This window comes from Lactuca virosa, chromosome 3 (assembly GCF_052849685.1).
Source record: "Lactuca virosa cultivar CGN04683 chromosome 3, Lactuca_virosa_CGN04683_v6, whole genome shotgun sequence".
NCBI lineage: Eukaryota > Viridiplantae > Streptophyta > Magnoliopsida > Asterales > Asteraceae > Lactuca > Lactuca virosa.
In genome coordinates this window covers 432808682-432823295 of record NC_136428.1, presented here as the reverse complement: position 1 = coordinate 432823295, position 14614 = coordinate 432808682, and the positions used below count along the sequence as shown (strand labels likewise).

The window sequence follows — 14614 nt, the reverse complement described above, 5'->3', positions numbered from 1 at the left end:
GCTGTGGACCCAGTACATGCTGTTATTTATATATGTGTTATGTGAAGTGTATCGGTATGTTGGCATTCCAACCCAATGGTTGAGGGCGTGGAGTATTCCATCCCGATGGATGATTGGACCCATAGTATGCTGTTTATGATTATTCATGTATTGTTGTGGGTATGGGTATTTTGGGATAATTCACTAAGCTTTCGGGCTTACAATTTCATTTTATTGTTTCAGGTTCAACGGATGACCGTGGGAAGGCGAGGGCGTGACCGTACACTTCCTCGATTTATGATTATGATTTCTGGGAACTCTGATGTTTAAACTATTTTGAAAACAAATTGTAATAACTGAATGGTTTTATATGATTTAAAAAGTTTTAAATTGGCTCGAATTTTATGGATGTTACATATATTGATTTATTTTGAAAACAATTTGTGAATTATACTGGTTTTGGATGACTTTTCAAACAATTTATAAACTTGGGTTGGTTTTGAAAAGTTTAAATTTTTGTGAATTTTTATAGATGTTACAACCACCAAGTTGTTGCATCCCCAAACCCATATATTCAACATCACCGGACAACCACCATCAAAGAAATTTGGGCTCTTAAGAATAAAATGGTGATGAACAACATAATCGAAGCCCATCTCCACACATAATCGAAGTTTTGACATATGGGTTCAATACACACACTGAAAAACTGAAAAAACACACACTCGAAGAAGATGAAAATGGTGTAAACCCAATTAAAGAACAATGAACTTGTATGTGTTTTCTTTCTGATTTGCAGGTCATGTTTAAGATTCCGATGGTGGACGATGAGAATGGTGATGTGAAGGGGGTGTTGGTTATTGATGAATTGTAACAAATATAAGGTTGCAAGTGGTGTATCAATGGTGAGAAGATGATGGACTGTGGGAAGAAGATGGAGTAGTTAGGTTTTTTGGTATTGGGATAAGAGAGAGCGAGGGTATTGGTAGGGGTGGAGTGAGGGTCTAATTTTCATGTTTTTTATTTTTATTTCATAAAATATTAAAATAAATATGAAAAAATACAAAAATGAAATTAAAAGGGTAAATCGGTAAATTCAAGTTCTTTTGGACAAAAATCACGAAAAATTATTTGTTTTTGAACATTCTATGCAAGTTGAAAAGTTTTTGAGCTATATCTATATTTTTTTGAATATAAATTTATAGTTTTGTCTTATTTTATTAATAATGGAAAATAAAAAAATAATAATGAAAAGTATATAATAATCTTTTTGAAAAGTACTTTATTCATAATCCAAAATCACGATATTGCAATTTTGTTATAATATTACACTCACCCTGTTTTAACTTTTAACCCCCTAATTCCCTACCCTAATCTCCGGTTCTCGACGCCGCTACTCTCTCGATTTTCTCGATCGTCCCATCTAGATTCTTAAACTATATTTTAAGGAGATATAGATATTCTTGTCCCTGAATCTACCCTAATCTCCGGTTCTCGACGCCGTCATTCTCTTGACTTTCTCCATCATCCCATCTAGATTCTTAAACTATATTTTACGGAGATATAGACATTCTTGTCTCTGAATCAACAACATATATGCTTACTTTTTTTCAAGGTCTTCTGTAAACTACACGATTAGGTAAAAATTGCAATTTGCGTCAGTAACATTCCACATTATTTGAATAGTTGTAGCGCAACAAATCATCTAAAGTCTGTTACATTGTTGATTAAAATTCCAGACCATCAGCTAACAATGGTAGAGCTTTCTGATTTTGCTACTTACATAGTGAAATTGGAATTGGATGCACCTTTCTGTTTTTGTGCTGATTTGGCAGCCTCTGTGCTTCTGTTTCATGTTTGTGTTGCTATTATGGAGAATTTTTGATTGAGTTGTGCTTGTGTGTTATGAAAAAGTTTAACTTTACTTTCTTGTACCTGCATGGAACCAACCTAGCATCCAATACTACGTACGCACACATGTTCATCGGATTTCTCCTCATTAACACTCTTTTTTTCTTTCTAAAGGGATTAAGGTTTGGATCGCTAGCAATGGATGATGTATGTGAAGGCACATCTATCTCGTTCCCGAAACAAGAAGAGAAGATCTTAAAATGGTGGACTGAAGTGAAAGCATTTGAAACCCAACTTGAAAAAACCAAACACCTGCCAGAATACATCTTCTACGATGGCCCTCCGTTTGCCACTGGTCTCCCTCACTACGGGCACATCCTTGCTGGAACAATCAAGGACATTGTCACACGATACCAGACCATGACGGGGCATCACGTCACACGGCGGTTTGGTTGGGATTGCCATGGGCTGCCGGTGGAGCATGAGATTGACATGAAGCTTGGGATTAAGAGCAGAGAGGATGTGATTAAGATGGGGATTGACAAGTATAATGAAGAGTGTAGGAGTATTGTTACTAGGTACGTTGGGGAGTGGGAGAAGGTAATTACGAGGACTGGGAGGTGGATTGATTTCAAGAATGATTACAAAACTATGGATTTGAATTTCATGGAGAGTGTTTGGTGGGTGTTTTCTCAGTTATATAAGAAAAACCTTGTCTACAGAGGGTTTAAGGTTAGCTCTTCTTCATCAAATTTATAGTGATTTCGTTTAGTATCTGGTGAACTGTGTACATTGTCGAGTCAATACTCATCATGGTATTATCAAATGTGTATTTAACAGGTGATGCCATACAGTACAGGCTGCAAGACTCCATTGTCCAATTTCGAGGCTAATTCAAACTACAAGGTTTGAATAATTCCTTTTGATTTTTTTTTTATCAGTTTCTGCTCACTTATTAGCCTTTTGAATTCTTGAGCAGGAAGTGCTTGATCCTGAAATCATGGTGACTTTTCCAATTGTTGATGATCAAGATGGTGCTGCATTTGTTGCATGGACAACCACACCATGGACGCTCCCTAGCAATCTTGCACTTTGTGTCAACTCAAGTTTTGTATATGTCAAGGTTAGCAGTGTGGAGTTGTATTTGGATTTTAAGTTAAATGAATATTAGATGTTAAAATATAAATGAAATCAGGTGAAGAACGAATCCAATGGAAAAATTTACATAGTTGCTGAATCTCGAGTATCAGAGCTTCCAGTAGAGAAGGGAAAAAAAGGAGTACCAAAAGGAGCCGTGGATGACAATTCAGCTCCCAGAACCAAGGGATCTGCCAATGGAAATGCAAAAAACTCTGTCGTTGCTTATCAAGTGCTGGATAAATTTCCAGGATCTTCACTTGTGGGTAAAAAGTGAGTGTGTAATTTGACAAATAAACTTTACTTATTGCCAACAATCTTGAAAAAACATTCAAAATTTTGGCAATGTCCTTGGGCCTTGTTTCTTTTTTTACCTAAAGAATGATGTCTATTTGAGAAAATGACGCCACACTTGGGAAAAATAAATGAGGTCAAATTTATAAAAATTGGGCTCCATTTAGTTACGGAAAGATGTGGTGTTTTCCGGAAAAATTTCCTAAGAAATATGGAAATTTTGAAAACTTTTTCAAAACTTTTCCAAGAAAATGAAAATTTTCCACTTTTTAAAATTACAAATAACTTGAAAAACTTTTGAAAATACAATAAATTTTGTTTTCCATCACACCCCATCCCAACTCGCCTACCTCCTCACACCCATCCCACACCCACAACCATCTACACCTACCCACACCTATCCCCACGCACGACCACCAAAACATGAAAAATGAACATCAATACAAAATACACATCCAAACACTTTTTCTAAATTTTCTACTGAAAATGAAAACTCATTTCATTTTTCTAAAAACAGTTTTCCATAACTAAACGGAGCCTTAACTTCTTACAAATATGAAATATGCCCTCATTTTTGAAGTTGTATTTTTGTCTCACCCAAAAAGATGGAACAAGGTCGGACATGGACTCATTCTTGATCTCTTGTATGTATTAAAGATGTGAATGGCCTCCTCATCTTCATCACCAAAAATAGTCCTAGAAATCTTACCCAGTCCTGTCATGTGTAACAAGCACAACTTAAATGGCTTTGAGAAGAAATATTTCATGTTGCGTTTATTTCACTTAAACTTGTTTACTGGCTAATTGGTTTAATTTGGTGTAAATACTGTGTTGGCAGGTATGTCCCATTATTTGATTATTTCAAAGAGTTATCAGATGTCGCGTTTAGAGTTGTTGCGGATGATTATGTCACTTCCGATAGCGGAACTGGAATTGTTCACTGTGCTCCGGCATTTGGTGAAGACGATTATCGTGTTTGTATGGAAAACCAAATAATCAATAAGGTCTGAAGTATGCTTAATTAATATGCACTGTTTCTTTCATATATATATATATATATATATATATATATATATATATCTTCAAATAACCAGATTTTACTAATTTTTTTTTTTCCTTATCCAGGGAGAAAATCTAATTATGGCAGTTGATGATGATGGCTGCTTTACTGAGAGAATTACTGATTTCAGTGGTCGATATGTCAAAGAGGCAGATAAAGATATTATTCAAGCAGTGAAGGCAAGAATAGTTGGATTTTATATAATTATAAACAGGGGCTGAGGGGAGTATTTGTACAATAATCATTCCTTACATCTTGTTATGGATGGTGCAGGACAAGGGGAGGCTGGTCAAGTCTGGAAAATTCACACATTCATATCCGTTTTGCTGGAGATCTGATACCCCTCTCATCTACAGAGCAGTTCCCAGCTGGTGCATGTTTCTTACTTATCTTCTGGTTGTCCCACCCAAAGAAGGTGGCATAGGGACTCCCTCTTGATCTGTTGTCTGTGCAAAAGACATGCATGCCCTTTTCATCGAAATTAGCCATAGAAAGCTTGCTCTGTAAGGAAGTCATATTTCCTTCATTGTTTTCTACTAACATTTTTTTTTTCTTTTTGTGTATCACACGGATTTTATATTTTCCCTTTTTTTTTATATTTTTTTTAATCTTTGTGGTTGGTTAGTGGGATAAAGTGGTAACATCATTAGTTTATTCTTATTTCTTGGTCAGGTTTGTAGCAGTAGAGAAGTTGAAAGGTCAGTTGCTCGAGAATAATGAGAAAACAAAATGGGTTCCTGCTTTTGTGAAGGTAGACGTTTATCTATCAACTATTTAATATGTTAGTGTTTGGTATGATGAAATGGAGCAGGGCATTTTTGAACGAATATGATCTCTCCCATTTCCTTAATTTTCGTTCTTTAGCTTCTAATGACATAAATTTTATTAATGTAGCTTGTAAACGACACCATTATTTTTAAAATATATCATGATTCTGATTTATTTACGATTTTATTGTTAAAATTACTTTACAAATGTTTTTAATTATAAAATCTTATTTGGGTTTTATTTAAATGCTAGTATGTACATTTTTTATGTCTTTACTTTTTGTAAATAAAACTCATTAGTAATAATGACACAACTTTTTATTATATTTTAAACACATTTCACGATTTTAGTATAGTTAGAATATTCTTATTAAATTACTAGAAAATATAGTTTTATCATAATATTAGTTGGGTTTTAGTTAGCTGTTATTATGTTAAATTTTTACCTAAAACTCATCAGTCATAATAAACGAATGTATAGAGTAGATTTAAGAACTTAAGACTGTACTTTGTATTTATAGATGACAGTTATTATGTTAAATTATTCATTTCATTCTCGTAGGCCAACCAAACGTGATCATGGAATGTAATGACTCTTTCCATTACCTTGCTTATTCAGTTACACCATGTCTCCGTTCATTAATCATTATCTTATTCCATTCCATGATAATGCAGGAAAAGCGGTTTCACAATTGGCTTGAAAATGCTAGAGACTGGGCGATTAGTCGAAGTAGGTTTTGGGGCACTCCTCTTCCTATATGGATCAGTGAGGATGGTGTGGATATTGAAGTTATTGGTTCAGTTGAAGAACTTGAAAGACTCTCTGGGAAGAAAGTAAGATACACCTCATATATTGGATCTAATATTAGTATAATACTTTTTTTTTGTTAAAATTAAATATTTACTAAGTACTCTTTCTCCTTCTCATAGGTCACCGACCTACATCGCCACAAAATTGATCACATTACTCTTCCAAGTCCACGTGGTCCAAAGTTTGGTGTGCTTCGCCGTGTAGAAGATGTAATAAATTCATATTCACTTCACAATAAAGATCCATATTCTTTTCTTGATCGATCACAAGTTTGTTAAATCATTTCAGGTGTTTGACTGCTGGTTTGAGAGTGGGTCAATGCCATATGCATATATCCACTATCCGTTTGAAAATGAGGACTTCTTCCATAAGAACTTCCCCGGACATTTTGTTGCAGAGGGGTTAGATCAAACTCGTGGATGGTCGGTTTCTTTCCCTCCTTTCTTCTAAGTCCAAGCTCTGTTTCTTTTCTTTTACTTTCTTCCAAGTCCATGGGATTTGGCTGGATCCGGAATATCATTGCTGTTCACAAATTCTTTTGAGCAATAGATTCCACCATTTTATCCTAAAACCCATGGAATTCAAGTCCATGCATTCTATCCTTGTTAAAATGTACTAAAAAAGTTTGCCCTTTTTTAAAGAGTGGTTTTAACATCTTTAGTTTACTATATATATGCCTAAAGCATTTTTCAAAAAGATAGCATTCAACCGAATATGTATAGTTTATACCTCAGAATTGTTTTAGAAAAAGCCTGTGAATAAGAAACCAGTAAAAGGATATTTCAGAGATATACTTAAGGAATGGAGTTGAATCCCTTTCCTTTACCTGCCAACAGCCAACCAAACTAAGTGACAGATCTCAATTCCTTTGATAGACTCAACTTCTTTCAAAACATTATGCGAACCCAAACTCCCCTTGGGCTTAGTTATGGGATTCATGTGATCTTAAAGAAGCTATTTGTTGTAAATATAAAGAAGATAGTTTCTAGAAGTTTTCATTCATACCTATTAGAATAGACAGAAAGCAAAAATATTATGGGAAATATCAATTTCCTATCTTTGTAAGAAAAAAGGCAGGATTTATAAAATGGTGAATGGTGCAGGTTTTACACTCTGATGGTCCTGTCGACGGCATTATTTGAGAAACCTGCATTTAGGAATCTTATCTGCAATGGTCTTGTTTTGGCTGAGGATGGGAAAAAGATGAGTAAAAGATTGAAGAACTATCCTTCTCCCATGGAAGTCATCGATAACTATGGGGCTGTAAGTAACGTATAATCATCATAATCTTCCTCTTGCATAATTATTGTGACAAAAATTTATAAATTTGTTTGTTTACAGGATGCACTACGATTATACATTATAAATTCTCCGGTAGTGCGCGCAGAACCTTTGCATTTCAAAAAGGATGGAGTATATGGTGTTGTGAGTTCTCTTTATTACCTTATCATTATTTATAACCACTCCATGGTTTTACTTCTCAGATATAAAATATTAGCCACAATTAGTTTGGCTTCTATGAGAAAGTGCATCATACAAATGTTCACAATTAATGAGAATTTACTCTAAAAACAGCTTTCTTAATCTGAGTTTTTATGGTCAAATACAGGAAATAGCAATGCACTTTCACTGATTTGTGTTTATTATAGCATTCTACTTTTGTTTTTGATACTGGTGTATCCAACAACAACGAACACTATAATGAAAATCAGGAAGCTGTTGTGGATTCAAGTTTAAACAATGGTTGTCTTACATGCTATTTCACATCTTGAGAAGCTGTTCGGTGATCCTAGTTTCAACAAAAGGATTTACCTTGGTTTAAAAAATGATGGGTTCCTTTTCGTAATTTATCTGTTTTTTTTTTTTTTTAATTTTATTATCAAATCGTATGCATATGGTATGATGTGATTTTAGAAAAAACAGTCAGTTAGTTATCTTAAAAGAAGGATGTAAACTTTCCAGCCATTTTAGCGTTAATTTAAAGCTGGGGAAAATCAATGTTAAAGAAAAGAGAAGATTGTTTCAAAAAGAAGATGCTGACTTTTGCTAAAAAAGAAGGATTACTGTTTTTGCTGGATTTTTTTCGCTGCAAATTTACTTTTTCATGATTGGCTGACATTTGTGACAAATCTGTATCTTTATGGATCTTTGATCTTGGTGGTTTGAAGTGCTCCCTTTATCTTTAATCTTGGTGGAATAATTTTCTTTATGGATCAGAGTGGCAGGTTACTGATTTCTTTGTCTTTAATCTTGGTGGATTTCATTTTCATTTATAGAAGAGTGGTGGAATTTCATATATTGTATTTTCATTTTTTATTTTAGCCCCACTAGAGTTCTTTTCCTGATTTCTTCATCCTATTACAGCATTTTACTTTGATAAATCTAGCGAACTCTAGCAATGTCATCCAAATACAAAGTGTTTTTTAGAGCTATTATTGGGTAGAATTTTCAATGTGTAATGCTCTAATAAGAAAAAAAAAGCTGAGGAAGAAATGCTATAATTTGGATATGTTTCAAAGTACAATGTCTTGCTAAGAAAAAAATTGAAAGTAAAATGCCATAATAAAATATAAGGGGATGCTATAATGCTCAAATAAATCAAAGTACATTGTTATATCTTGCATTTAGCCTTTGAATTGACGATACATGTTTCTAAGTGGAATGCCCAATTGGGGTTCTTTAGGTGTTCAAGTTGGGTTCTGATTTTGGGGAGACCTTGATATCTCTTACAAAATTTCACCCTCCCTTTTTCTCATTTGCTAATTTAAAGCTTATTGATTATGTATGCAGGTAAAAGATGTGTTATTTCCATGGTACAATGCATACAGATTTCTCGTTGAAAATGCAAAAAGACTTGAAGTGGAGGGGCTTGCACCCTTTGTTCCTCATGACCGAGTCACTCTTCTCAACTCGCCTAATGTGCTTGATCAGTGGATCAACTCAGCCACTCAGAGTCTCGTTTATTTTGTCAGACAGGAAATGGATGCTTATCGTCTCTATACGGTAGATCTCCACATTCCTCTTTATATATACACACCTACGTCTACATGATAATAAGATGCTTATATGTAAGCACTTTTTTGCAGGTAGTTCCTTATCTTTTGAAATTCATTGACAATTTGACTAATATATATGTAAGATTCAATCGCAAGAGATTGAAAGGCCGCACTGGAGAAAACGACTGCAGAACTGCACTTTCAACTCTCTACCATGTATGCTTTTGGTTTTTCTATTTAGCTCAACACCCCTAGTTTGTTCTTCTTCTTCTTATTTTTTTATTGATAATGTATTGTAGGTGCTTTTAACTGTTTGTAAAGCAATGGCTCCATTCACACCTTTTTTCACTGAGGTTCTTTATCATAACTTACGAAAAGTAGCCAATGGATTAGAGGAAAGCATTCACTTTTGCCCTTTCCCTGAAGTGGAAGGGAAGGTACTTTCGGTTCTTGTGACAAAATACATTCTCATACCTCCTGTTTATAGCAACATAAGTTTCATTTTGTTGCATATCATAGGTAGCATCTTAATTTTGATTTTATTTGATTTATTTTTTTTAATTTTTAAATTCATCATTTCTTTGAAAACTGTACCTTATTATGGCATTTTAATGTTAGTTCATTTTAGGACATTTTACTTTGGAAAATCTAGGGACAACCCAATTACAAAAACAACACTATAATAGGTGGAAAGGAAAGTAGAATGCTACAATAAACAAATAAAATGTAAATACGTTGCTATATTTTGCATTTGATGCCTAATGATGTTTCAGGGTGGTAGCCGCATCGAACAAAGTGTTCACAGAATGATGACAATCATCGATCTTGCACGTAATGTCCGCGAGCGCCACAATAAATCTCTCAAAACTCCACTCAGGTACAGTGATTATGATTTATTACCTCTCAAAACTCCATATTACAGAATTGTCTTTTTTTTTTAAATGAGACTGAATTACATCACATGGTTTTAGAGAGATGATTGTTGTGCATCCAGATGCTGAGTTTCTTGATGACATCGCTGGCAAACTGAAAGAGGTTAGTTGTGATTGTTTTTCTTGATAGTAACCAAGTTTCATACATATTCCGCTACCTACTCCAAACATTTTTTCCACTCAACTTTTATTTCTGTTGCATTGTTATGAAATTATTTGTTTTTTTTTTTGTACATGTGGACATGTTGAAATAATTCCGTTAAATAACGACCAGAATTTAAACATTGAAGGGGATAATATCACTAAACAGTAACCAAGCTTAACAATTGTTCCGAGGATTGGGAATAACCCTTCATTTTACTTGTATATTGAAGTTTTTTGTTTCCTTCACTGATATTTGAAGTGCTTTTCATCTTTAGATTTCCATTGTTGTGATTATTTGGTTGAATTTGCATTGCAGTATGTGTTGGAGGAGGTCAATGTTATATCTGTTGTGCCCTGCAATGATCCTTTGAAGTATGCTTCTTTACGCGCTGAACCTGATTTCAGGTACTGCTAAGCCCTTTGTATTCTCTTTTTATTTTTAGCTTTTGGTCTTTTCACGATATAATTCACTTATATTGTAATTTTCTAAAAATATATATATTTTTTGTCGTAATCTTGTTTGTGCTTTAATGAGTTTTATTATGTCATTGTTATTACGATGTTCATCAGTTATAATTGAAGTTATAACTATACATTATACTTACATATAACATAAAAAATTCATTACATTCCTGCATTGCACACCGACCACCAAACATGATCATGGAATGTAATGACTTATCTCATTCATTCGTAATTCCAACCAAAAGGACCCTTAGTTTATTGTTTCAGTGGGTATGCATTTTACATCTTTAATGTATGAATCCTGTGATAGATTTAATGTATATATTTTTACAGATCAGTTTATCCAAATCTCTTAGATAGGCACGTACCGATTATTGTTGTTGGCATTTCATGTTGTAGTGTGTTGGGCAAAAGAGTGGGCAAGTCGATGCGAGTAGTTGCTGATGCAGTGAGGGCAATGTCACAGGAAGAAATTTTATCTTTTGAAAGAGCAGGAGAAATTACTATTGCTACTCACTGCTTGAAGCTCACTGATATCAAGGTAACCTGCCCTGCTGTTTCTGTTGCTACTCACTGCTGTTTCTATATCAACTTCCGTTTAGGTGATTGTTATAGCATCCTACTTTCATTTTTTCTACTTAACATTGTACTTTGATTGATAATACACTCTATTATAGTAGTGTATTAATCTTCCAAATACAATGCAATTGTGTGTATAATTGAGTAGGTATCTCAAAGTTAAAAAATTGGGTAGATTTTTCAAAGGGCAATGTCTAAATAAGAAAAACTGGAAGTACAACACTGTGTAATAGAAAGAATGAAAGTAAGATGCTAAAGTAATCAAACAAAGTTCATTGCTATTTCTTGGCATTGTAGATTGTTCGTGGATTTAAACGCCCTGATGGTCTGACCGAAGAGCAAATGGATGCATCTGGTGATGGTGAGGAAACTCAACACCATTTTGATACTACTTTTTTTTTTTTAATAATGATTTAATATTTTACTGTAACAAATAGTCTTTTAACTTTAGGTGATGTATTGGTAATATTGGACTTATGCCCTGACGACTCTTTGCTCAAAGCTGGTTTTGCACGTGAGGTATTTATTATTATCTATTAAAATTCCAACGCTTTGCCTTTTATGATGTCTGATGAAAATTGATAATTTTAGTTAAGAATCAATCTGAAGGGAAAAAAGTGCCACTCACACCATTTTATTAAAAGACAACTCCTTTCCTTTAAATGTAACTGAAAATAAAGAATTAGAAAAATTTACTTAATGAAGTAAATAAGTAATAATGTAATATAATTTATAAAAACAACTTGGTACATAATGGCTTACATTGTCAAATGCACTCTGGTTGTGTTCACAAGGTTGACTAAGGACCATGATAGTAGTGTTTGGAGCACAAGTGTGTCGATCTGATAAGAACGCCACCATCAATCTACATTTTATAAATAGTTGAAGTGATTTAATAAAAAAGTAAGCAATAGAAACATGTGGATGTGGAAATGTTTTATTTACATGGTGCCACTTTGGTTCTACCCCTTAACTGCATAGTATTTAAGACATTTGGTAGATAATTATGCATCTTAAATTATTTCTTGTTATTTAAGACGTATTTCTGATGAAAACTATTCTTGTTATAGGTTGTTAGCCGTATTCAAAAGTTACGGAAGAAGGCTGCACTCATACCCACTGATTCGGTCGAGGTCTACTTCAAGTCGTTGGATGAAGACACATCAGTCTCTGCCCAAATGTTAAAATCTCAGGTTAATCTTGATCTTTATTAATATAATAATAATAATAATAATAATAATTATTGTTATGATGATGATGATGATAATGATAATAATAACAACAATTATTTTTAATTTAATTTATACATTATTATTGTTATTGTTATTATTTTTATTTTTACTTTTAAGATGATCTGGTGATTGGTCACTAACTTTTATTGTTTATGTTAAATATCCTTTTTGCAGGAAGTGTACATCAAAGAAGCTATAGGGTCTCTTTTACTTGACCCTAGCCTGACTCCGGAACATGCAGTAAGGTTTCTTATCGAGTTATTTTTGATGATGGGGGTGTTTATGTCTTTTGCACAGACAAAAGATTGACAGCGGCTCCCTCTCTCAACTTGTTACTCTTTTTGAGTGAGACAAAAACTTGCAACTGTCTTTTTAGCACTAGCCCGGATGCATGCTAGATGCACAACAACCTTTTCTGTCTAGTTTTAAAAATGGGGCGTCTCCAACCCAACAACAAATTCACCAGTTTTGGTGCAAAGTTGTTCCAACCCAACACCATCTGTTACACCAAAAATGGTGTTATACATTTCATTAGCACCGTCCCTCTGTACAAACTGGTCCTTTAACATCTTTATATGATTATTTGTATAAATAATATTTTGTATGTAGTATTTATTACTTGTAATGCTATATTATAAATTAAATTGATATTGAATTTTATATTTTATGATTTTATGAAAATGTAGTATTTTGTAGTTGATGTTGACATTATGTCATAAAAATCTGATGCATATAAAGGTTGTTTTTGAAAATCTATAAAAGTTATATATATATATATATATATATATATATATATATATATATATTTATTTATTTATCGATATTGAAAATCTTTAAAAGTTATAAAAAAAAATATATGTTTTGTATTTTCCATAGGTGTTTGTTTGTATCCTAATATAATTTTCTTGGGAAATTACAGGTAATAATTGCTGAGGAGACGCACCACAACATTTTGAATTGCGACTTTCAAATAACTTTGTCAAGACAAACATTAATGTTTAATGATAACGCAATCCTTCAATTATATACAGGTCACCTCTTGCTCCTTTCTTTTATGAACTTCGTAATTAACTAATATTTTTAAATGTAAGTACTCTATATATGATTATTAAAATAAATAGGTTAAGGTTGTGTCTTTAGCTCCTATGATGCTTGTTACTCTTGCCCATTATTATATGCATATTGAAATTCTGTTGTGGGCAGGTAATGCAAAATATGCACATGCATTGAAGGTATATTTGTTATCGAGGGACCACTCCATTCTGAAATCAGAATTTCGACTGGGAAATGGCAAGGTTTTGTTAAAAAACGTGTCTTTTTATTCATTTTTTTCTTCCCTCAAATCTCATAGCGATTAATCAGTTATCTTTGTTGCAGATTAAAGTGGATTGCATTGAAACTCTGCCTGATGTTGATGTGGTCTTGGGAGAACATGTGTTCTTGACGGTTGGGGATTATTACTCTGCGACCACCAATCACAATTCTTAACCACAAATTCTTTTAACAAATAACTGTAATTATTATGTTACGAGGTTATTAAATTAAACATGTCTTTCTGATGAAAACGGAACAAGGAAGTTAACTTATTAATTATTATAACCTGTTGGTGTTATTTATGTTGATGCTAGTGTTTTTGTTGATTTGAAACCTTTTTGTTCAGATTATACACAATGTTTCATTTTGGGTAACATACCCAAGACTAAAGCAGTCAAAAACTGATCTATGCAACCTGGCAATCCTGAACCTATAACCTTCAGGGGAATTCCTGCACCACTACTCCGATCTAGGGATGAGTATACAACTTGTCGGACCGGAAAAACACCGGGACCAGACCCGGACCCGGACCATATATTCATATTAGCGGGCTGGTTTTCGGGTTTTGTTTTTGCCATAACCGGCTTTGTACTGGACCGACCCGGAATATGGGATTTAACCCGGACCAGAACGGAAAACATTCTCACTTTAATTTATTTTATAGATGTTAGCATAAGTTTAAAATATATAGATAATGATATTAAGTTATTAATTAATGTTATATTACAAGATTTCTAAAATATAAAATCCAAGATCATCGGAAATAATTTGGCCAGCCAAACATTTGTAATGTATAATATTGGTGCACAATTACACAAATAGGATTATGTAAGTTATGTCTTTAATTAAAGAATTTTACAAGAAGTCTATGCATTTGTTGTAATGTCTGATTACTTATGTGTGATACAAGATTATATTACATCTAAAGTAGTTATATTTTATAAAAATCTACAAACATTTATAAATACATTCTTTAATATGCTAATCCAATAATTCTATTCAAATAGCAAAATTATATCCATAAAACCAAAAGTAATAGACTAATAGGTATCA

General features: G+C 33.3%; 1 protein-coding gene across 1 annotated transcript; it reads left to right on the top strand.

Moving 5' to 3' along the window:
• The first annotated feature begins 1330 nt into the window (after positions 1-1330).
• On the top strand, positions 1331-13859 carry LOC145167865 (isoleucine--tRNA ligase, cytoplasmic-like). The gene is made up of 28 exons (XM_079087127.1): positions 1331-1618; positions 2005-2562; positions 2671-2736; positions 2810-2953; positions 3026-3240; positions 4100-4265; positions 4387-4500; positions 4595-4692; positions 4994-5072; positions 5764-5922; positions 6019-6108; positions 6188-6321; positions 7003-7162; positions 7241-7324; positions 8690-8902; positions 8986-9111; positions 9195-9332; positions 9669-9772; positions 9867-9930; positions 10288-10376; positions 10836-10977; positions 11313-11376; positions 11467-11534; positions 12086-12208; positions 12422-12487; positions 13167-13278; positions 13451-13542; positions 13625-13859. Exons 2-28 carry the CDS (start codon positions 2029-2031, stop codon positions 13733-13735), a joined length of 3555 nt encoding a protein of 1184 aa, XP_078943253.1. The 5' UTR covers positions 1331-1618; positions 2005-2028; the 3' UTR covers positions 13736-13859.
• The last annotated feature ends 755 nt before the right edge of the window (positions 13860-14614 follow it).